Source organism: Lynx rufus, unplaced genomic scaffold, assembly GCF_022079265.1.
Source record: "Lynx rufus isolate CCGP_SWC_20201006 ecotype Redwood Valley unplaced genomic scaffold, mLynRuf1.p SCAF_1, whole genome shotgun sequence".
Classification (NCBI taxonomy): domain Eukaryota; kingdom Metazoa; phylum Chordata; class Mammalia; order Carnivora; family Felidae; genus Lynx; species Lynx rufus.
In genome coordinates, this window is record NW_025814823.1 from 210,606,151 (window position 1) to 210,629,461 (window position 23,311).

Below are 23,311 nucleotides of genomic sequence, written 5' to 3' on the forward strand. Positions count from 1 at the left end.
GTATTAGAATGTCAGGAAGGCAGAGAAAGAGTGAAAATTTCTGGATTACGACATGGTTACTCACAGCAGAAACATGGTATTTAGCTTGTGACTTTCAAATCATTTTCTGTCCACTGTACTATTCCTTCTTACAATCTTTATGCAAATATTTAGTAATATTTTGGATAATAGTAGAAACATCTTATAGTTTCTGTTTGTCCTATTTCTTCATCTAACCTCCTTTTTGGCTTTTCTACATACTTTGACCTCTCTTTAACATGAAGAGATCATCATACAATGATAATCATTTTCATAAGTTATTAGGTGATCTCAAATCACACATCTTCTTAGATTTTAATAGAAGCTGCTTTTATTAAAATTTTATTAAATATTTCCCAAATATATTAGATATATATTTAACATTATATTTAATTATATATCATATATATATATATGTATATATATATATTAAACTTAACAGTCTTCTCTTTCAACAGGACTTTAGACTTTACCAAGTTATTCAGTTTAATTTATGGCCCGTCAAAATGTTCTCTCTTTAAAATATTATTTTACATCCATTACTGCCAAAGCCAGGAACTCTTTGACCCCAGGGACTAATAACCTATACAAGTCTTAGAGTATGTGGATGCCATTAAAGAAAAGGGGCGGGAGTGTATATCTTTCATAGAGTCAGAATGTGCATGAAGTGAGTTGGAGGGGGATCTAGGGATTGGGAAGGATGCATCTTAAGCTCTGTAAATCCTCAAATTATGAATATCACAATGATATAGAACTTTTCCCATAAAATGTTGAAAACAAGTAAACTTCTTGAGATGTGTTGGGTAAGGTGGTTGGGTAAGCTTACTCTAGAAAAGTACACCAGCACTGACAGACCTGGGGTTTGAGTTTGAAACTCAGTAGCATTACAGATTATTTTAGTAGTTTGAGGGTACTGAAACTCATATTAAATTCATGAATGCAAGCACTTTTGTTTGTTTTGCAGTGAATAGATCATACCCACAGTACTGCATGATTTTTGACATCAGACTTGGAGTGGACAAACTGGAATACATGAACACATTTAAAGTTTCTAAGATGATATTTAGAAACTGTGGCATTGGAGAAGTTATTGAAATAACTGGGAATGTTTAGCCTTATAAAGCCTTGATGTAATAGCTTTCAAATAATTTAGAAGATTGGCAAAATTTCTTAATCTCTGCCAACCTAGTGGATATGAAAGACTATTTCAGTGAAATTACCTTAATTTGTATTTTTCTAATTTCTAATAAGGTTGAGTATATTTCAGATATTTATTCTCTGCTTGTTTCTTCTAAGAAATTCCTGTTCATAAATAATATTTGCAAAGCTAAGCATGTCATTTTCCCCTTTTAGTAGCTTCTTGGCATATACAGCATAAAAGCCAAGTTCCTAAGCATTGATATAACACCTTCCATGTCTTTCCCCCATCTGCCTTTTTTTTTAACTTGTTTTATTTTTTATTTTTTTAAATTTACATCCAAATTAGTTAGCATATAGTGCAACAATGATTTCAGGAGTAGATTCCTTAATGCCCCTTACCCATTTAGCCCATCCCCCCTCCCACAACCCCTCCAGTAACCCTCTGTTCTCCATATTTATGAGTCTTTTTTCATAATGAGGTTTTGTCCACCTCATTATGAGGTTTTGTCCACCTCCCTGTTTTTATTATTTTTTCCCTTTCCCTATGTTCATCTGTTTTGTCTCTTAAAGTCCTCATATGAGTGAAGTCATATGATTTTTGTCTTTCTCTGACTAATTTCACTTAGCATAATACCCTCCAGTTCCATCCACGTAGTTGCAAATGGCAAGATTTCATTCTTTTTTTTTTTTTTTTTTTTTAAATTTTTTTTTTTTCAACGTTTTTATTTATTTTTGGGACAGAGAGAGACAGAGCATGAACGGGGGAGGGGCAGAGAGAGAGGGAGACGCAGAATCGGAAACAGGCTCCAGGCTCCGAGCCATCAGCCCAGAGCCCGATGCGGGGCTCGAACTCACGGACCGCGAGATCGTGACCTGGCTGAAGTCGGACGCTTAACCGACTGCGCCACCCAGGCGCCCCAAGATTTCATTCTTTTTGATTGCCGAGTAATACTCCATTGTGTATATATACCACATCTTCTTTATCCATTCATTCATCGATGGACATTTGGGCTCTTTCCATACTTTGGCTATTGTTGATAGTGCTGCTATAAACACCCCCATCCACCTTTTATAGTAATCTGCCTCTCTAGCCTCACCTTTCATTGTTGCTTGCCTCCCTCTAAATTCCCTAGGAATTCAGAACTGCTATTTCATTCTCCATACTTTTGCTCATGCTGTTTCCTCTCTAGAAATCCTTACTATAACAGTGTTGGAATAGTGAGAAGAGAAAGGACCTTGAGGATGTTCAAGTTATAAATGAGTAACTCACAGGAGTGCCTAGGTGGCTCAGTCAGTTGGGCGTCTGACTTCGGCTCAGGTCATGATCTCGCCGTCTGTGAGTTCGAGCCCCGTGTCGGGCTCTGTGCTGACAGCTCAGAGCCTGGAGCCTGCTTCTGTTTCTGTGTCTCCCTCTCTCTCTGCCCCTCCCCCGACTCACACTCTGTCTCTCTCAAAAATAAACATAAAAAATTAAAAAAAAAAGAAAAATAAATAAAAAAATGAGTAACTCACATCCCATAGAAATTAAGAGATGTGCTTAAATTTCCACTACAAGTCACTATTAGCACCTGTTGTGAGGCAACGTTCCTGGCCAGTGACCTACTAAAAGACATCTGGGGCGCCTGGGTGGCTCAGTTGACTAAGTGTCTGGCTCTGGATTTTGGCTCAGGTCATGATTTCACGGTTTGTGAGTTTGAGCCCATGTTGGGTTCTGCACTGACAGTGTGAAGCCTGCTTGAGACTCTCACTCTCCCTCTCTCTTTGCCCTTCCATATGCTTTGTCTCTCAAAAAAAATAACATTAAAAAATACTGTGCGGTGGCTGGGTGGTTCAGTCAGTTAAAGGTCCGACTTCAGCTCAGGTCATGACCTCACAGTTCCTGAGTTCAAGCCCCACGTTGGGTTCTGTGCTGACAGCTCAGAGCCTGGAGCCTGCTTCAGATTCTGTGTCTCCCTCTCTCTCTGACCCTCCCCTCCCCCCACTCATGCTCTGTCTCTGACTCTCAAAAATAAATAAACATTTAAAAAATACTTTAAAAGTAGACATCTATCAGACTCAATTGTATATTTCCTAATAATATAGTACCCGGCACACATTAGGGATTCCATAAATATTCAGTGAACCCATGAATAAATAAATGGTGGTGGTGGTGGCTAGCTGAAAAGGAAGAGCCCAGATTCAGAATCGATTTGGGCTTGATAGAGCCTTGGTGCCACTCTAGTTCAGTATCTTCATTTTACCGATGTGGAATCCGAGGCCCAGAAAGAGTTAGCAACCTTCCCAAAGTCCACAGACTAGTTATTGATAGTGCTAGGACTCTAAAGAAGCAAAGAGGGAGCCAAAGCAAGTGCATGTGAGGAGCACTAGGGTAACAGTAGGATGTGGACTGCCATTTGACTCTCCCCTTATCATGCGAGCATTTTCTTGCACGTCCATTACCACTAACTCAACCTAGGGCCACGTCTAACTATTCCAACAGTGCCAAGTCTCCTTCCTACCCCTGCCTCCCAATCCACTCAACAGTCCCAAGCCAGATCAACAGTCCTCAAACATTGTTTTCAGGACTCGTATCTTTCCAGTTAAAAGCTTTCAAAAGGCCACGACTGCCTATAGAATAAAGTCCAAATTACTAACATTCTTAAGCTTTCTCTCTTGTCCTAGCTACCTTTTCAACGTTCTCTCCCCATCCAGAAATGCTTCACTTGGCCAGATTCCTCTACCCGCTATCCTCTAATTTCCTCAATGGCTACCTGTCTCCCTCCGGACTGATAGTTTCTTGGTTGGCAGCAGAGGCTGTAACTTGTGCAGTCCCACGGGCGCCATGCTTAGATGGGCCGAGCACCCGGCTTACCGCTCTCGGTCTTGATATTCTTGGTAATTTCTGAACAAGAAGCTCGCATTTTCATTTAGCACTAGGCCCCACAAATTATGCACACGGTCTTTGGTCAGTTTCCTTGCCCCTCCCCCTCCCCCCACACCCCCACCCCCCCAGCCCAGTGTTGGTCATATTGGCCATCTGCCTAGACTTAGTTGAACGAAGGGATAAAGAATGCAGTCTTATGTGCCATGATTAAAGAGTGGTTTTATGTGGTCTGTTCAAGAGCAATAAAGAAGCCCAGGCAAGGAGGTGCTTACAGGCACCTGCTCTCCCGCCAGGCGCTCGAAACCCCACCCGCAGTCCCCCGCGCCGCTTCAGACCGGTTCCAGCTGGATTCCTAAGGCAGCTCTATCGCCAAATAGAATCCCAGCCCTTCTTCTGGCCACAGCCAACCCCCGCAGCTCCTCAGGCTCCGAAACCGCAGCGGGCTCTGATTGGTTCACAGAGTTGGGGGCGGGCGTGTGGGTTTGGTGCCCACCCAGGGAAGGGGGTGGAGCTGGAGTCGGCCCCCGGGTCGAAGCAGCCACTGCGCAGGCGTGGATGGAAACGGATACACAAACAAACAAAACCCACCACCCTGAGGCCTCTAGCTCTTCCCCGCCCACCTTTCCCTGGCTCGGGCTTTCCCTCCTCCCAGTCTCCGGGTTTCCCCGCCCCCGTCAACGTCTGGGCACGTCCCCCTCGCGGCGCGGGCCACGCACTGTAGTGCTCTTAACCTCTGCCCGCCCGGCGCGGAGTTAGAGGCCGGGTCTGCGCGGGTCGCGCGCACTGTTGGTGGCGGCAGCCCGGGCCTGCAGCCCCGCCGGGCGGAGGATGACTTGCTACCGAGGCTTCCTGCTGGGTAGCTGTCGGCGTGTGGCAGGCGGCCGGGCGGCGGTGCTGAGGGGGCCGGGCGCGGGAGGCCCCGCCGCGCGGCCGCGGCTCTGCGGTGACGGCGGCGGCCGGCGACACCTGGGGCAGGGGCAGCTGCGCGAGCTGGCGGGCTGTGGCAGCCGCCCCGAAGGCGGCTTCCGCCCCTCGCGGGTGGTGGTGGTGGCCAAAACCACCCGGTATGAGTTCGAGCAGCAGCGGTACCGTTACGCGGAGCTTTCGGAGGAGGATCTGAAGCAGCTGGTGGGTCCCTGCGGCCCCCGCGGTTGTGTGTGTGCTCGACCCCGGCTTTTTGGTGTGGCGGAGACCTCTCGGGATGACCCTTCTACCCCGGCGCCCTAAATGCCCAGCCTTCCCCCCTCGCTGCCCTCCATCCTTCTGGCTTCGCTTGTAGACCCCCGCCCTCTGTGTATGCTGAGGGGGGGGGTCATTGAAACTGCAGAGACCCCCCCCAAGACGGGGAGGAAGACTTGGGGGGCAGGGGCTCCCAGTGGGAAGGGTTTGGGGATTCATTTGCGCCCTCACTAGCCCCACTCCCTATTCTCCCTTTGGGGATTAGCAACAACAGCCCCGAGAAAGGTGGGCCAGTGGCTGAGGTCTGGACGCCCTGGAAACCGCTCCCCAAGCCTCCCCGAGAAAAAGCCCCCCCCCCCCCCCCCCGCGGGCGCCGCTGCGGGAAGTGGGAGAGAGGACGAAGGTACCGCGGACACACCCCCTTTTACTCCGCAGGACTGCTAGGCCTGGGATACTCCAGAAAGCCGGTCTGGGCGAGCCTTTTCCGTGATGGAACGTGGTCGTCAGACAAGGTTCTAGCAGCTTGTTTTAAAAGCACACGTGTTTTGAGTTCAGAGGTTAGCAAGGGAGAAAATTTGACTTTGTGTTATTAAGTAGAAAGGGCAGGACAGAAGGCAGGTGAATCTGGCAATTATGAAATAAAGAGCCTACGTCTATAACATAGTATCTCCACAAGAGACTGTATTTGGTACAGATAGTAACATGTTTGCAGAAGTATATAAATCCATCCAAGAAAAAGCCCTGAATATCTTCTCTCTTCCCTCTCCTTTTGAAACTTCTGAACCCATGCTCCCTATCCACCAACTCTAGGAAAAGGGGAGTGAAGATGCTACCATGAACAATATGGAAATCTCTAATTGTTGATACTGTGGCCCCAAAGGCTCTGGAGTTATACATGCCTATAACCATAATCTTGTAGAATTCTGTGTAAGAGTGGACAGCTTGTTTTAAATTTCTGGTATGGTTTGTAATCTTCAGATTTTTTCGTAATATTTTGCAGAGGTATCAAAATGAAATTGTAAATCCTCACTGCTTAAATATAGTCTGTTTTCAGCATTAAACTTCTTGATTCTTCAATGAGTTAATTGAGCAGGGTCCCTATTTTCCTTTAATGGAGGTGCTAGGTGCAGGTGTGTTTCCTCTCAGTGTTTGAAGATGTAGCGATTTATAGAAGACAATTGTATCATTTTAAAAAGTAAATCAGTTAATTTGAGTAGGAAGTTGGAGTAGTTATGTTTTGTCAGGGAGTGAAATTGGGGATGAGGCAGGGAATAATGTCAGAGGCAAGCACATTGTTTCTGTTCTGGGAAAGAGGTGTGTCCCTTGGATTGTACTCCCAGTTTTGCAAGATCTACTTTTTAGAAATTGTCAAACATATGTATAAAAATGTTTTCTATACAATTTTATCAAAGCCCCTCGCAGCAGTTTAAAGTAGTACACTCCATTGGCATGTTTGGAGTGTGGGATTGGGATTTAGGAGCTTGGGGTTCTAGGCCCAGTTTGTGTGGTTAACTTCCTATCAGTCTTTTTAACTTCTCTGGGCCTCATGCATGAAAATGATACCTTTTTGTAGTACTGTCGGGTTTTAAAAGTGCTTTCACCTAGTTCAGTATATGAAACAGTAGGCTGGACTAGATAGCCTCTACAGGCTCTTTTTCGTGCTGGCATTTTGAAACTCTGGATGATTTTTCAAGGCCTCAAGAAGATGAGTGTCCTCTAAATTAGGTTAATTCTGGGACCTCTGAATTAGATTGCCACTAATCAAAACATTTTAAATGTAGGCAGATCAATAAGTCTTTAGAAATTGAACTATATAGTGTACCCACTATGGGTATCTAAAGAGAAATCTCTAATAGGTAAATATTTGTCTATTGCTAGGTAATGCTGTTTGGGAGAAGAAAACTTAGCATTAAAACTTCTGTACTATAGAACACATGGTTTTGTAATCTCAAGGCAGTGAAATAGTCGTTGTCATTTCAGTTACATTATATCGGATTAGTTCCTTACTGATTTGAGTTTACCATTTACATTAAAGCCAGTATTCAGAATGGAATGGCAGTAGATGGAGTTGAGGCCAAATATGGGGCTGTGTAAAGTTTTTATAAAATGGGACTCTGTAGTAGGACTGATAAGCTGGCCAATATTGTTTGCTGTTTTGCTGGGGTAAAAGATACTAAGATATATGAATAATGTGAATTGAGTACAAAAGAAAGTGGCCATGTGCTTACTTGAGTCTCTGGCACCTTACCTCTGGTGTCTATAGTGTCATGGTAACCTGAAGTTTTATACCAGAGGGTTCTCTTTTGTTGTGGAGGTGGTGGTTTTGTTGCAGAATAGGTCTCTGTTAGGTTGTTAAAATGCAAATAGAAGATGAAGGATGGAGTGCCAGTATAATCTTATACCCCAAAGCCTCATGGGTTACTTAAGTAGAGGAAATACTTCTTAGTTGATAAAGCATGTACAAAATAGGGTTAAATCTTTGAAGCTTGGTCTTTCACTTTTATTGGTGGCATTGCTTTACTTTTAATTCGTGCAGTGATGTTTCCTGTGAATTTCTGGTTTTTTACCGCTGCTGGCTCATTACCTTGCAAGGGATAATTAAACTATTATTCCAATTTACTTACATCATAAGAGATATAGCTGTTGGCAGATGTGGAACTTTTATTTATAGGGTCCATGACACTCAACAAATTAGATCTTTAGATGAATCAAAGATGATTGGAAAGGGTTTTGCCATTGTAAACATGCCTTATTGGCCAAAGAGGTTTTATTGAAAACTATTTTAATATATACTAAATGAGACATGAACAATTTCCACCCTTCTCTCCCTCCACTGCAACTCCCTTTAATGGTTGCCTTATTTATTTATTTATTTATTTATTTAAAGTTTGGGTGTGTGTATGGGTGCGTGTGTGTGCATGCATAAGCAGAGGAGGGGCAGAGAGAGAAGCAAAGAGAGCATCTCAAGCAGGCTCTGCTCTCCAGGAACTGTGAGATCATGACTTGAGCTGGAACCAAGAGTCACTTAACCAACCTAGCCACCCCTGCAGGCACTCCTAGTTGTTGTTGTTGTTGTTTTTTAATCTTTATAATGGGATGGAATAATTTCATTTAGCAGTCCCTTTATGACTGGATTAAATTATTCATAGTTATTACCTTCCTAACATATTTGGGAGATCCTAGCACCTTGGATTTTGTTTCCCTTAACAGTGTTTCCTGCAGTGATGGTGTAGCTTAGGTTGTGGTTCTTGGGCAGGTAATACTTTTGCCACATGGTGTGCAATGAATGTAGTGTATATGAATATTTATCAAATTAAAGAACATGATCTGGAGTACCTCCAGGGCTTTCTAACAGAGTCTCACTCCTCTCAAATCTTTCAGATACAGGCACCAGAGTGGTCTATCTAAAGTGAACATCTGGCCAGTTTACTCCTCTGCTTAGAACTACTCAAAAGCTCCCCATAACCTGTAGAGTCACCTAGGAAGTTTGTTAAAATGCAGATGCCGGAACCTTTGTACCCCAAGATTCTGATTCAGTTTGTGGAGACTCCAGACTCTGCCTTTATCAACCACACACCCTTAAGGTTGTTGGCTCTGTCCAGGGGACTTCATTTTTAATAAGCTCTCCAGGTTTGCAGGTGGTCCCCAGGTCACACTTTGAGAAACACTGCTCTATGGGAACCTTCATGATCCTTACTTAGTATGCCAAACAAGGCCCTTCATGAACTGGCTCCTGTATGCCTGTTGAGCTTTATTTCTAATCAGTTTTTGTCTCGAACTTCATTTTCCACTAATTTCAAAGTGTTTTAATTTTCATTAGGTGCTGTGCTGATTTAATTTTATGTATTTATGGATTAGTGCATTAAAATGTTCAAAATGTAAAAGATACAGAAGGCTATACAATGAAAAGTCTCTTATTCTTGTTACTGGGCACTGTGTTTTTGTCCCTGGAAGTAGCCAGTGTTATCAGTTTCTTGTGTTTCCTTCCAGAAATAATCCATACATACAAATCAACACAATGAAATATTATTTTTATTTGTCCCACCCCTTTTTACTTAGTGATAACATACTATTTAAGCTATTCTGCACCTTGTTCTTTCTTTAAAATAGTATGTGTAGGAGTCCATTGTGTGCATGTCTTAATTTATTAAAATACATTCTGTAATGGGGGTGCCTGGGGGGCTCATTCTGTTAAGCTTCTGATTTTGGCTCAGGTGATGATCTCAGATTTGTGAGTTTGAGCCCCACATTGGTCTCGCTGCTGTCAGTGCAGAGCCCACTTTGGATCTTCTGTCTACCCCCCCCCCCCCATGTCTCTACCCCTCCCCTGCTTGCATGCATGCACACTGTCTCTCCCTACCCCCCCCCCCAAAATTAACATTAAAATACATTCTATAGTGAGTAACGTGTGTGTTAATTTATGTATGTGTGAACCAGGCTCTAAGATAAATACCTAAAAGTGGAATTGCTGAGTCAAAAGGCATGTACATTTGAAATTTTAATGGGTATTGCTAAATTTCTTCAAGGCTGTACCAATGTATACCTTCCCCAGCAATGGATGAAAGTTACTGTTATTCCACAAGAAGTTTATCACATTTTGGAGTTTTACCAAGCTGGGAGGTGAAAAAATGGTATTTCAGGGTGGTTTGATTTGTATCTGTTAGTGTCTTTTCCTCTGCAGCCTCTTTTAGTGTGAATACTTCTCTTTCCTCTAACCAAATTCCTTTGAGGTCAAGCTCCAGATGTTACTGTCATAGGAAGCCTTCCTTTGTAACCTTGCTGTGCCCTTCTTTGGCCACCAAAGTTGTGTTAGGTACTTTTCACTGTATCTTCCCAATACTTACACATTTGAGCTTTCCACCTTTGAGTATAATCTGATTATTTTCTTCTCTAGACTTCAGGGCAAAGACTGCATCTTATTCATCATCCTCTCCACCTTCCCATCCCCACCAAAAAAGGTAGTAAAACGTTTGTCTTTTTAAAAGTTATTTTTAGTTCTTTTCTCTTGGAGGCTTCCAGTCCAGAGCCGTATTTCCAGCTATCATTCTTCCGAAAGACGTTAGCTGCTGAAATCTTAAGATAGAGGTTACCAACATGAGTTTCCTGGAAGAGGCTTCATGTGTTAAAGAAACATGAGCCTAAACAAAACAGGATTTTTATTTGACCGTGGGAGGGGGACAGAAAAATGTGTCAAATTTTGTGCGATACAACTTGGAAAATAGAGACTTACAGTACACTCCTTCCCATAAATATTTGTCATTAAATGGGAGACCCAGAAAGATGTAAAAGGGTTGAATATGAAAGTACCTGAAATTCTACCACTAACGTAATCATTGACCAGTGTGCTTTAGAGCCCTGATTTTCAGGCTTTTCTTATCAGGATTACCTAGGGGAGGTTTTCAAAACTACAAATATGTGGCCAGCCATGAGACTGTAAACAACATAATTTCTTACTGTGATCCCTTTTCCTGTGTTTTTAATTATATGAATTAAGTTTTGAGTAAAAAAGTGTTTATCAATACATATTAGTATCTTCTTAGCTAGTAAGGTGTAAGTTAACTTTATTTTTCGCTATCACTGATCTTTGTAATACGTAATAGGTGTATTTCAAAATATCACCAAATGTGCCGGTTATTTTATGCCTTAGGAAAGTTCATTATATATGATGTGGATTGTGCAGGAGATTAGACCAACCTCCATAAGACATTTGCATTCAAGGAGAGGTTAGTCAATTGGATTTCTTCTTCCTAACTGAAAGTTGGTAGAATTAGGACATAGGAACAGAATAGTTCTTGGCCTGTGTAACTTAATCATTAAAATGAGGCTTAGTGCCCTAATGAGCATTTACATTTCCCAAGAAGGAGTGAAATCTATAGCTAATGTAGGGTTGTTGGGAGTCTCTAGTGGACAAGTCTTGGATTAAGAGCAGGGGCGCCTTGGGTGGCTCAGTCTTGCATCTGAAGGGGCGTCTGGGTGGCTCAGTCGGTTAGGCGTCTGACTTCAGTTCAGGTCATGATCTCACAGTCTGTGAGTTCGAGCCCCACATTGGGCTCTGAGCTGACAGCTCGGAGCCTGGAGCCTGCTTTGGATTCTGTGTCTCCCTCTCTCTCTCTGCACCTCCCTTGCTTTTGCTCTCTCTCTTTCTCTGCCTCTCAAAAATAAACAAACATTAAAAAAAACTAAAAAAAAAAAAAAAGGCAGGAGATCTGAGTTTGGATACTGGCACCAATCTATTAGCTTTGTAAACTGGATCAAGTAACCTAACCTCTTTCTATTTATCAGCGTCTTTGACTTTGAAATAGGTATAATGTCTGTTTTTCCTTGTTTACATGATTTTTAGGAAGAGCAAACTGACTGATAATTTACATAATTTAAAGCAGCATAATTAGGATTTTTAGCCACAATAATGATCATTATGTAAATGTCACCATCATTTATTAAATTTTTTACCTAAAATGGTACTGATTTGGTCACTTCAAAATAGGTTCCTTTGTAAAACAGATGGTTAAAGTAACTGAAGACTTATTGAATTTAACTTTTGCTCATGTTTTTTTTTTTAAGCCCATTTCTTGGAGGAAGTGATAGTTTTCAATTGTTTACTTTCTTCTAAGAAGTATTTTTGTGAGGCGCCTGGGTGGCTCAGTCGGTTGAGTGTCCAACTCTTTATTTTGGCTCAGGTCATGATTCCAGGGTTGTGGGATCGAGTTCCGTGTTGGGTTCTGTGCTGAGTGTGGAATCTGCTTAAGATTCTTGCTCTCTCCCTCTGCCCTTGTCCCCTGTTGTACTCTCTCTCTCAAAAAAAAAAAAAAAAAAAGTATTTTTGTAGTGGAGAAAATAATTATAAAAATTATGGTCTTTAAAAATAAGATCTAAAAATATGTTTCAAAATAAAACTTGCTTACAGTGTCACTATTGCCAACATTCATGAAGTTTGTTGGTTAATTTGTTTAAAAAATTTGTTAAAAAAATTTGTCACCCATTCATTGAGCACTTGCTAGGTTCTGGGGAACCACAGGTGAATAAAAGGGTTCCCAAATGTATGGAGAAAATATTTTAAATTGTGTTATAACTGTAAGTGGTCCACGGGAATACAGAGAAGGGAGGGAGTAATTTGGGAAGGGTAAGAATGAAAGAGAAAAAGATGACCTTTGCATTTTTTCAACTTTTAAGTAGACTTGCTGGTGATCTTTTTAAAGTTTAGACTTTCCGTTATGAAATGTTTTTACCACATAGAAAACTTTCAAAATAGACCCCTGTATATCCAGCTACTGAGACGTAACAGATACTAATATTTTGCCACATTTGCTTGAGATACTTACAAAAAAATTTTTTTTAAATATTTGTTTATTTTTGATAGAGAGAAACAGAGTGTGAGCAGGCGAGGGACAGAGAGAAGGGGAGACACAGAATCCAGAGCAGGCCCCAGGCTCTGAGCTGTCAGCAAAGAGCCCAACACAGGGCTCGAACCCACAAGCCATGAGAACATGACCTGAGCCGAAGTCGGACCTTTAACCAACTGAGCCACCCAGGTGCCCCAATGCCAGAGATATTTTTAAAGGGAATGTTATAACTAAAGCCTTATCATTCCAACTTTTTTCCTCCCTGTGTCCCTAGAGGTAACCACTAGCCTGAAGTTGTTAAATAAATATATATATACACATATATATCTTTTTCATGCATATGTTATACATTTATTAATGTGACCATGCCCATAAAAAGTGTATTGTGTGTCTTAAAGTTACATCAATAATATATTCTTTAAATTGTATACCTGTTTAGAAATTTGCTTTTCTTATTCACTATTGGTTTTGAAACTTCTCTATTTTGATATATGTTAATTCATTTTAAGTGCTGTCAAGTATTACATTGTTTGGATAGTGAGGTTGTTTCTAGTTTTTTCTATTAAAAAATGCAATTAGAAGTACAAATAATATTTCCATAAGCACTGAACATCTCCCTGATACCCCATGTTCTCATTAGCACTTGGTGGACTTTATCATTTTTGCCAATATGATGAGAGTGAAATGAGATCCTTTAAGTTTAGGGTATTTTAATTAAATATTAAAGAATAAGGAAGAATTTATATGTCAAGGATAGAGAACAGTACTAATGAGACAGTGGAGAAGTTAATCTTTGCCAGCCAAAAGAACTGAGATATTTCTGACTGTAATCTACAGTTGGAAAAATTTTACATATGACTCACTAAGTACATATACTCGTATTTGAAATAAAAGGTAATATGAAACAACTGAGCAGTTGCATGTAGTAGAGTTTATTCTTAATACCAGTGCTGCTTGTGATCAATAAATTGATGTGACAGCCATTTTAAGGGCAGTTTGAAAATCATTGTTCAAGAGTGAGTATATAGAAGGGGAACAGGTAGGCTGGACCTTATCAGGGTATTAAATGTCATGTGCAGAAGTTTGCTTTATGTCCTAGTCATTTTCAGTGGTTTTTTAGCAATAGAAAACAACTGTCAGTCCTGTTCTCTTTCCCCACAAGAGGAGTGGAGGGTCAGTTTTTCTGAGACGTTAGCATTCTGGGCCTAGTATGAAAGCAGGCTTCTGGTAGTGGTGGTTAGGTTGGAGGACTGGGAAATAAAGACTTTTAAAGGAAGCAGTTAGAAATTCTGGAGGCAGGCTATTATGTGACACCAGATAAGAGCTGATGTTGCCCAGAACTCAAGCAGTGGCAGCATGACTGTGGACAGATTGTTGTTCTTCACCACTGACTGTGGAGATTGAGTGTGAGGGAAGAATTAAAGGTGACGCCTGTGTTTATTCTGTTGCTTATATAAATGTAAGTATTATTAACTGGTATACGGGACTGAGAAGAGCAAATTTGAAGGAGGAATACGTAATCATATTTAGATGGTTGTGGGGAAAGGTACCTGATCTACCAATGGGGCAGTATAAATGCTCACGTTGAAAATTTGAGCCGAAAGCTTAAAGGAAAGATGTGAGCTAACAGTGTATATTTCATAGTTGCCAGTGTATACTTGGGCCATCAAGTCCTGCAGCAGGGAGGTAACTCCAAGAACACGAAGTGGGAGCAGGTAAGAAAGTCAGAGATGGAACCTTGAGCAATCCCAATGTATGAGGGAATGGGTAAACAGGATAAAAAGAGGAAGGCAGAAGTAGGAAGAGAATTATGGGGAAAGTAAAGGTGAGTGCCTGGGAGGAAGGCTAAGTGAAACTGAAATGATCTAAGATAAATGCCAAATATAGCTGGAGAAATATTTAGGGTTCACTGTACCAGGCCTGATCATGCTAAGTGGAATAGTTTACTTTCTAGCTGTTGACTAGGTGTTTCTCATCAGTGTAAGGCAGTTTTGAGTTAACAGTGTACCATTTAGTTAAGTGGGTACTCTTTTTAAGAGTGCTTCAATTCTGCCTAGTGAGTTTACATACCAAACAAACAGGTCATTGTCTCAAAAAGTTTGTGTATTTCTTATGCGTTAAATTTGAAAAGACTATTTCCTTCCCTTACTGAGCTTTCCTGTGACTTATTACAGAGAGTAGAAAGTAGTAACGTTCAGCTGTCTAGTAAAATAAGTTAAAAATTTGTTTCATAATAAACTCAGTTTAGGTCAAGTAAAAATATCTATGATACTTTAATAAAAGCAGTTGGATCATTTAGGAAATAACCTATCACATCTAACTTTAATGTGGACAAATTTTTGTTGGTTTAGAATCCATTTTTCCGTTCATGCTTTGTTGTATTTTAACTTTCAGGCTACTTGGGCAGAAGTGATGTTCGCTTTTGGAAATTTTGTAGGAGAAACTCTTTTTGCTTGTTTGTTATTTTTTTAATGCTTATTATTTAATGTTTATTTTTGAGAGAGATAGAGTGTGAGTGGGGCAGGGGCAGAGAGAGGGGGAGACACAGAATCTGAAGCAGGCTCCAGGCCACGAGCTGTTGGCACAGACCCTGATGTGGGACTTGAACCCACTAACCACGAGATCATGACCTGAGCTGACATCGGATGCTTAACTGACTGAGACACTCAGACGCCCCGCAATATTCTTTTTAATTCTGGCATTCACTCTACTGGACAAATTTCCTACTTGATTAAATGGATGTTCATTGAAGATATTTCTAAACTTCTCTCTCAACATTTTATTTACTTTTATTTTATTTAGAAGACATATACTTTAAAAGGAGAATATTAATGGTATGGTAGTAACATTATAAAATGTCACTCCAATGGACTAGGAAAGATAATTCTTGAATGACATATGTCTTTATATCTAAATGTTATCCAATTTCAGTGAGCTAACCAGTCCTTTGTTTGGATTGTGTGGGGTAAATTCCAAATAGAGTTCATAAATATGAACAGAAGAGAGCTGCAAATCCAAGTGGAGTAAAGGTCATCTAACTGCCTTCTAAAATATTAGAAGATTAGTTTATCTTTGGTCTTCGAGTAGCCATATGCAATGTGTTAAAAATCCATTTAAAAAATTAGTTGTAAAGTAAGCAAAAAAATTTTTTTTAATGCTTATTTATTTTTGAGAGAGAGAGAGCACGAGTGGGTTGGGGCAGAGAGAGAGGGAGACACAGAATCCTAAGCAGGCTCCAGGCTCCAGGCTCCGAGCTGTCAGCACAGAGCCCAATACGGGGCTTGAACTCACAAACTGTGAGATCGTGACCTGTGTTGAAGTCGGACGCTCAACCGACTGAACCACTCAGGTGCCCCAAATAGGCAAATTTTGAGATCTTGTTAACTACGTGATTCAGGAAACTTAATGCTGTATTTGGTATTGAAACCAAATTATAATTTTCTGAAGTCAGGCTTTCTAGTTCAGTTTAAACTTGTAGTCCTACAAATATACCTTCAAAAAAAAATCTTTCGGTTTTTACATAGGGTTTTTTAAAGAGAGATGTTATACTGTGTACTATATGACATGTAATAAGACAGAATTTGTTTTATTTTGATATAGCTTGCATTGAAAGGCTCTAGCTACAGTGGACTGCTTGAACGGCATCATATTCACACCAAAAATGTAGAGCATATTCTAGATAGTTTACGGTGAGTCACTGGGATTGGATCTTGGATGGGCTTTTGTATTCAGGACTTTTAATTTTTATTTTTACTAGAAGATGATCCTGCGATTTTTAGTAAAGATTTCCGTTATAAAATAATTTTCAGAAAATTATATCATGGTTAATGGAGTTGACATTGTAGTGTTTCTAAGGAAATTTTTGTACTCTGAAAATTTCACAGATTTTCAGTTAATATTTGGTCTGAGAAGTGCTTTTTCCACAGAGACAATTCTGTATACATTATGCTTGAACTGTATATGTAATGTTTTTTTAAACAATACTAGATTATGTGGGTGTTCATTAAAATATTATTTGAATGTCTGAATATCATAGAAACTTCAGTTAATTCAATTAATGCAGTCAGTGAATAAGTTTATATAAGAGAATCAGTGTGAGAACATGCAAAGTAGAAAGTTAGTTACTGTTTCAGCGTCTGACAACTGAATGAATATTTTGGATTTAAAGTAATGACTATTTTGTTTTATAATTAAAAGTCTCTCAAGATGTGACTCTTCTAGGACATTTTTGTATTAATGAATTTTAGCATCAGGAATAGAGAAAATGAATTGAAATTCTCATTTATCAATATTGCTATTTGTCAGGGACTGTAATAAGATGTTTTTAAAGCATGTAAAGATTTGGGATCATTATTAACTTTCAGTTTACTCTTGTGCATCTTGACTTACCATAGTTAATTGGCTGTTGTAATTAAAATGAAGCTAAGCTTGCAAAGCTAAACATAAATTTGTTTATAAAACAAATTTATTTTACATCATTGTAATAATTTGCCTCTCAGAAAACATCCTTTAAATTATTAGTGGAAATTTTATGTAACGTTTACTTTCTTATCTTAGGAATGAGGGAATTGAGGTTCGCCTAGTAAAGAGGAGAGAATATGATGAAGAAATTGTTCGATGGGCAGATGCTGTCATAGCTGCAGGAGGTAATAGTTTTACAGAGGGAAAGATTGGAATACAGAAATACTCTTTAATATACATTTCCAGATACCCTGTAGTCTAGCTGTATTGAAGGCTTCAGAATCCTACCACAAGATTCATTTTTAGATTTTTAGGATAAGATTTAAAAAGATCTGCTATATGTAACATTTTGCTTTTTTAGTGAATGATGTTATTGTGAGGTTCCGTGTATATTAAAGGTATATTTAACTTCAAATATGATTCAAAGAATGAGTTGTAACTGTATTTTGGTTTAGTTATACTAGTCTTTAAAAAAAGTTGAAATTATTTAAGAGTTTAACTGGATTAGATAAATTTCATCCCACTCTGACTCTCATATACTTATACCTATTTTTTCCTGAGCTTTATTATTAAATTAGTGAACATTCTTTCTAAAGCTTTAAATTGATAGCATTTGTTAGAAAAATCTACACCGGACACTTTGTTAGATATATTCTCATTAAAATATTTTATGAGTTTGGATTGATGTTATGACAGAAAGAAAAAGAATTGGCTAATAGAAGTGATAGGATTAGAGCAGTAGTTCCCAATTGGAGGCTACTACTGGGCATCTAGCATGTAGAGGCCATGGATACTGCTGAACATCCTGTTATGCACAGGACAGCCCCCCACAACAAAGAATTATCTGGCCTAAAATGTCAGTCTTGCCACTGTTGAGAAATCCTGGGTTAGGGCTGGTGGGTAGAAAGGCAGTGGAGAGGCCTCTGGTGGTCAACAGGATGGGGTGGGAGTGAGATTGTTAAAATAAAAGTACTTGTGTTCAGAATGATGTTAAAAACTAGTTTTGTAACAAATCTGGTTATGTAGGTGATGGCACGATGCTTCTGGCGGCAAGTAAAGTCTTGGACAGACTTAAACCAGTTATTGGAGTAAACACTGATCCAGAACGGTAAGGAAAAACACATTCTCTTTATTTGCTGTGTGTGTGTGTGTGTGTGTGTGTGTGTGTGTGTGTGTGTGTGTGTGTATGCTTTGCTCTGCTTAGTATCTATTTCTGATAAATCTTAAATTTTGGAAGGTCTTTATTTCCTCTACCGTAGTCACATTGCTGTGCTCTGTTGCTGCAGAGAGTTTACTGTGGTGCATGATGTTTAAGTGAAAGCATCATTGTTCCTGGTTATCATGAATATTAGAACCATGTTCCAAAAACATTTTAGAGATGAAATTCAGGCACGTAGAATTCATTTCTACTTTTAGTATAATTTTTCTTCTTTAGTACAAGTTGTTTCCAAGGATCTAGCTCTTGCTTATAGCTCAGGCATGAGAAATATATATGCATTTAGCTGCCATTGGTGGTAGAAAATTATGATATGGGATGGACAGGTCCTCACATTTGACTTCCCAGGTAGTCTGGGAGTGGGATCTGTGGCAGGATAGACCTGAGCCCTTGACCTAGGTGAGTATTGGTGTCCTTCAGTATTGCTGAAGAGGGATGAGTTAATGTCCCATCTTCTACCTTTCTTATGTCTCTCATCTCCATTCCTGGTTATATCTCCACTGATTTTCTGGGTGACTTCATCAATTTAATGAAGAGACCAAACCCTGTCATCACTTCTTTTTTTCTTTCCTCAGCTTCACTGACATTTAGCATCATTCTATTCCAGCCACCCACAGTATGACCATACCTGGACTTGATGATCATCTAGAATTGCCCCATCTCGCAAATCTTAATTCCACTCTGACCGCAGTCTCCTATCTTTAATAGCAGTCTTATTCCTTCAATTCTGCTAAGTCTGCCCTTTGGTTTTCAGGGCATTGAACCCCTCTATTTTCTTCAATTAATTTTCCCTCACTTCATTCACTTGCTTGACAAATTTCATAGACATTTTGTACCATTGTCTTTCTGCTCAATCCTACCTCTGTCGATCATCCTTTTTATTCCTCCATCAGCACTGCTGAGGCCATCTGGGTAAAAAAATAGAAACTTAAGCTTTGTGGCCTAGTTTGCGCCCCAACTTACTTCCAATGTGTAGTTCCTAGCACTTAGAACTGGACCCAAAATTTTCTGTGTGGCTCAGGTCCTCTCTCTTCCCCATTCTGTGTGGTAGCTTCTTCAAGCTATTTAACTTGTATATTTTCCCTGCTTTCCCTACCCTTCCTCCTTCAGCATTAGCCTTCTCCTTTACCTGATAGAGGAAATGGAAGTCATTGGATAAGAACTTCTTTACCTTTTCCATGGCTTAAAATAAAAACCTTGTTCTGTTCCCTTTCTTTCCTTTTCTCCCTTTGCACATGGTTCCTCTTGGGCTAAAACCTTGCTCAAGACTGTCATCTTTTAAGAAAATTTAATAAATTCTTTACCCTGTGCCTTTCTCGTGATTATTATTCTTTTTCTTCCTCTTTACCCCCAAGCTTGGTATCTCCACTTACTTACTTCAGTTGTTTTTAAACCTTTGCTAGCTTTTCTGGATTTGCTCCCACCAGTTCACTGACATTCTTTTTGTCTTACTAGTGATGTCCTGGTTATTGAACTTACTGGACATTTTAGTCCTTGTCTAACTTGATTTCTGGGAAATTTTTGGTGCTGACTTCTCCTTTAATGCATCTGTACTTCTTTGGCACTTATGACCGCCATTCCCCACCCCTGCCCCTTCTTCCTATCCTGATGGCTACTACTTTGTGTCTTTTGAAGGATGTTATATTTTAGTCACTGCTTAAATAGTGGTGTTTTTTTATATTACCCTCTGGGCCATCTTTCTCTCACTCCTTTTTTTTTTTTTTTTTAATTTTTGATAGAGACAGAGTACAAGTGGGGGAGGGGCAGAGAGAAGGAGACACAGAATCCGAAGCAGGCTCCAGGCTCTGAGCTGTCATCACAGAGCCTGACCTAGGGCTCAAACTCACTGCCAGACCATGAACTGAATTTGGACACTCAACCGACTGAGCCACCCAGGTGCCCCTCTCTTTCACTCTTTATAATGTCTCCAGAATAGCTGATTAATATCTCTGGTTGAACTTAGATCATGGACTCCAAAATATTTATATCTAACATTGATCTTGTTTCCACTCTTACCCGTATTTATATTCTCTTCCCACTGCAGCCAGAGTGACTTCTCTGCTCCAAATCTTATGGTGGCACCCTTATCTAACTCAGAGTACAATCTAATTCTTTATTCTGGCTAGGGTGACCAACTCATCCTGGTTTGCCAAGGACTTTTCTAGTTTTAGCACCAAAAGTTCTATGTCCTGGGAAAATTGTCAGTCCCAGGCAAACTGGAACAGTTGGTCTCCTTCGCTGTGATATGTAAGACTCTACGTTTTCTGGTTCCTGATTATTCTTTGTCCTTTTCTCCTGTTATTTTTCTATTTGAGACATTCTACCCTCTACTTGAATGTATCCATTGGCATTAAAAATGTAACATGTCTGAGTGCCTGGCTGGCTCAGTCCGTAGAGCATGTGGCTTTTTTTTTTTTTTTAATGTTTATCTTTGAGAGAGAGAGAGAGAGACAGAAAGAAAGAAAGAGAGGGAAGGAGGAAGGGAAAGAGAGGGAGACAGAGAATCCTGAGCAGGCTCCGCACCATCAGTGTGGAGTCTGACATGGGGCTCGAACTCATGAACGGTGTGATCATGACCTGAGCTGAAATCAAGAGTTGGGTACTTAACCAACTGACCCACCCAGGTGCCCCATGTGAGTCTTAATCTCAGAGTCGTGAGTTTAAGCCTCACATTGGGCATGGAGCCTATTTAAAAAAAAAAAAAAAAAAAAAAAAAGTAACATGCCTGCAAATGAACCTATCTCCTTTGCCCTCCCCTACCATACTCGATGAATGGAGTCATAACCTGTGCTAAAGCTGTGACCACCTGTCCCTCATCCACCCCCCCCACCCCCACCCCATCCCCACCTTACCACACTGGTCTATGGATCTAATTCTGAGTTCTTGGGATCTTACCTTTGAGTCCATCTCTTGCCATCGTCACTGGTAATGAACACCATGTAGGCGTTTATAGTTTGTTGTTTAAATTACCACAGTAGCTCCCAGTCTTGCTCTTTCCAACCCATCCATTACACTTTGTCTTCATGTTACTCCAAAGTACAAATAGTGTATCCACTCCTAAATTAGAGTCTTTTAGGCTTTCCCATGACTTTTAGGATACATTGCAAATTCCTTAGTATAATAGTATGATCTTTCACCATCTGTTGCCTATTTGCTTTTTAGTTTATCCTCATTTACTGTATGCTCTTCAGTAAAAAACAAAACAACAACAAAAACAACACCTCTAGGAACAGCCTAGGATTCTTCCTAAGGCTGTTTCTTTTTTTTTTTTTTTTTTGAATCGCATCTTTTCTCCCAGTTTTGTTGAGATATAATTGACATGCAGACTGCATAAATTTAAGGTGTAACACATAATGACTTATACATAATGTGAAATGATTGCTACAGTAAATTTACTTATATAGACATGAAAAAAAAGGGCTTTTTTTTTGTGATGAGAACTCTTAGGATCTACTCTTTTAATAACTTTCAGATATACTATACAGCAGTGTTAACTATAGTCATCCTGTTGTCCATTACATCCCCAGTACTTACAGTCTTATAAGTGGAAGTTTGTACCTTTGACCATCCTCACCAGTTCCTCTACTGCCCACTCTGACGGCCGTTCTTAAGTGCAAATGTTCAATCTGAGCATCTGCTGACACCATGGGTGGAGGCTTTTCCTCTGGTGAGGAGCTTTGTTGATATTTAAGACAGTAGGATTTGAAAGAATAAGTGAAAGAGTTCTCCAAAGGCCCATATTCTTTTCATGTCTATATATGCGCTTTTGTCCAGAATGCCCTTATACCACATACTGAGTTGTGTAGTTGTATAATTGTTCATTCATGACTCTGGTGCATCTTGTGGGCTCTGACTATAATTCCCTGTAGAGAATGCTTATCCTTTCATATCGTTTTCTGCTTGGTTGTTTGTCTCCTCCATTAGACTATACATTTCTTGAGCATAGGACTTTGTATTTTAATTTTTCTATTGCTTTTATAGTATTATACATAGTCCATAGACAGTAAACCTTTGAACTGAATGATTAATTAAATGCTTTTAGGGAATAGGGCTAGGACCCCAACCTAGCTGAGTAAAAATTTCTTGAGCATAAGTTATTGAGATCATTGGTTCAGTAAATATTTTTTTGACTGCTTTCAGTGTTGATGCATGTATATTTTAGAAATTCTTGTGGCATATTTTTATATTGTTAAGAGATTCTTTAGTGGTCACATTTCATACAGTTTGTTGAGACATATTTTCCTTTAAAAACCTGGCTTAATAGTCATAAGCTTGTGGAGATTTTGAAACTGGTAAACAGACACTACTGCTTCTCTAATTTCTACCTAGAATAATAGGCTTTAGAAGTCCTTTGGTTTCTCTTCTTGTCTACAGGCGAGAAATGTATTAAGCCTCCTAGCTTGTTCGGTAATTCAGGTTGTCTGACTTCTTTTTCTTAAGCACTGTGGTGACTCACAAGCCTTAATCCTAGAAGTTAATATTCAACTTAAATTTCCTTTCCTCTATTAGTTATCAAATGCTGCATAACAAATCAAACCAGAACTTAAAGGCTTAAGTAGTAAAAATCATTTATTATCTCTCCTGGTTTCCGTGTATCTGGAATTCAGGAGTGGCTTGGATGGGTGGTTTGGCTTGAGATCTCTCCTCATAAGGTTATAGTTACATGTCAGGTGGGGCTGCAGGCACTTGGAGGCTTGACTTGGGCTCGGAGATACCCTTCTAAGATGGTTCACTCACATGGTCACTCACATGTAAACTAAATATATAACTTCGGTTTGTCTCGTTTGTATTCTGCAATCGTCTACTGAACTTTTAAATAATAATGACATTTGAATGCTTAATAATTAAAATAGGGTATACGACATGTAGTAGCTAGCCTACAAGATAGCTGCCTAGCATTTACACCTTTATGTGGTTACCTCTCCCCTTCTGTATTCAATCAGGATTGGCCTATGGAATATGGTATGACAGTGTGTAGATTCTAAGGCCAGGTCATAAATGGTATTCCAGCTTCTGTTTTGGTCTTTTGGATTGTACATTCTGGGGTAAGTCAGCCAGCATGATGTGAAGATAGTCAAGCAGCCCTATGGAGAG

At 39.9% G+C, this 23,311-nt stretch overlaps 1 protein-coding gene across 5 annotated transcripts in view; it reads left to right on the forward strand.

Annotated features, from left to right (window-relative positions):
- The first annotated feature begins 4,744 nt into the window (after window positions 1-4,744).
- Window positions 4,745-23,311, forward strand: part of NADK2 (NAD kinase 2, mitochondrial) — a 49,669-nt gene continuing 31,102 nt past the window's right edge. The window contains exons 1-4 of one of the 5 annotated variants that reach the window (XM_047093495.1): window positions 4,745-5,149; window positions 16,141-16,229; window positions 17,098-17,186; window positions 18,028-18,109. In XM_047093495.1, the coding sequence (XP_046949451.1) occupies window positions 4,850-5,149; window positions 16,141-16,229; window positions 17,098-17,186; window positions 18,028-18,109 (560 nt within the window). In that variant the 5' untranslated portion in view covers window positions 4,745-4,849. Of the gene's footprint in view, window positions 5,150-10,041; window positions 10,159-14,185; window positions 14,256-16,140; window positions 16,230-17,097; window positions 17,187-18,027; window positions 18,110-23,311 lie in introns of those variants that run through there. The other 4 variants (XM_047093523.1, XM_047093531.1, XM_047093504.1 and 1 more) reach the window with 4 other exon arrangements.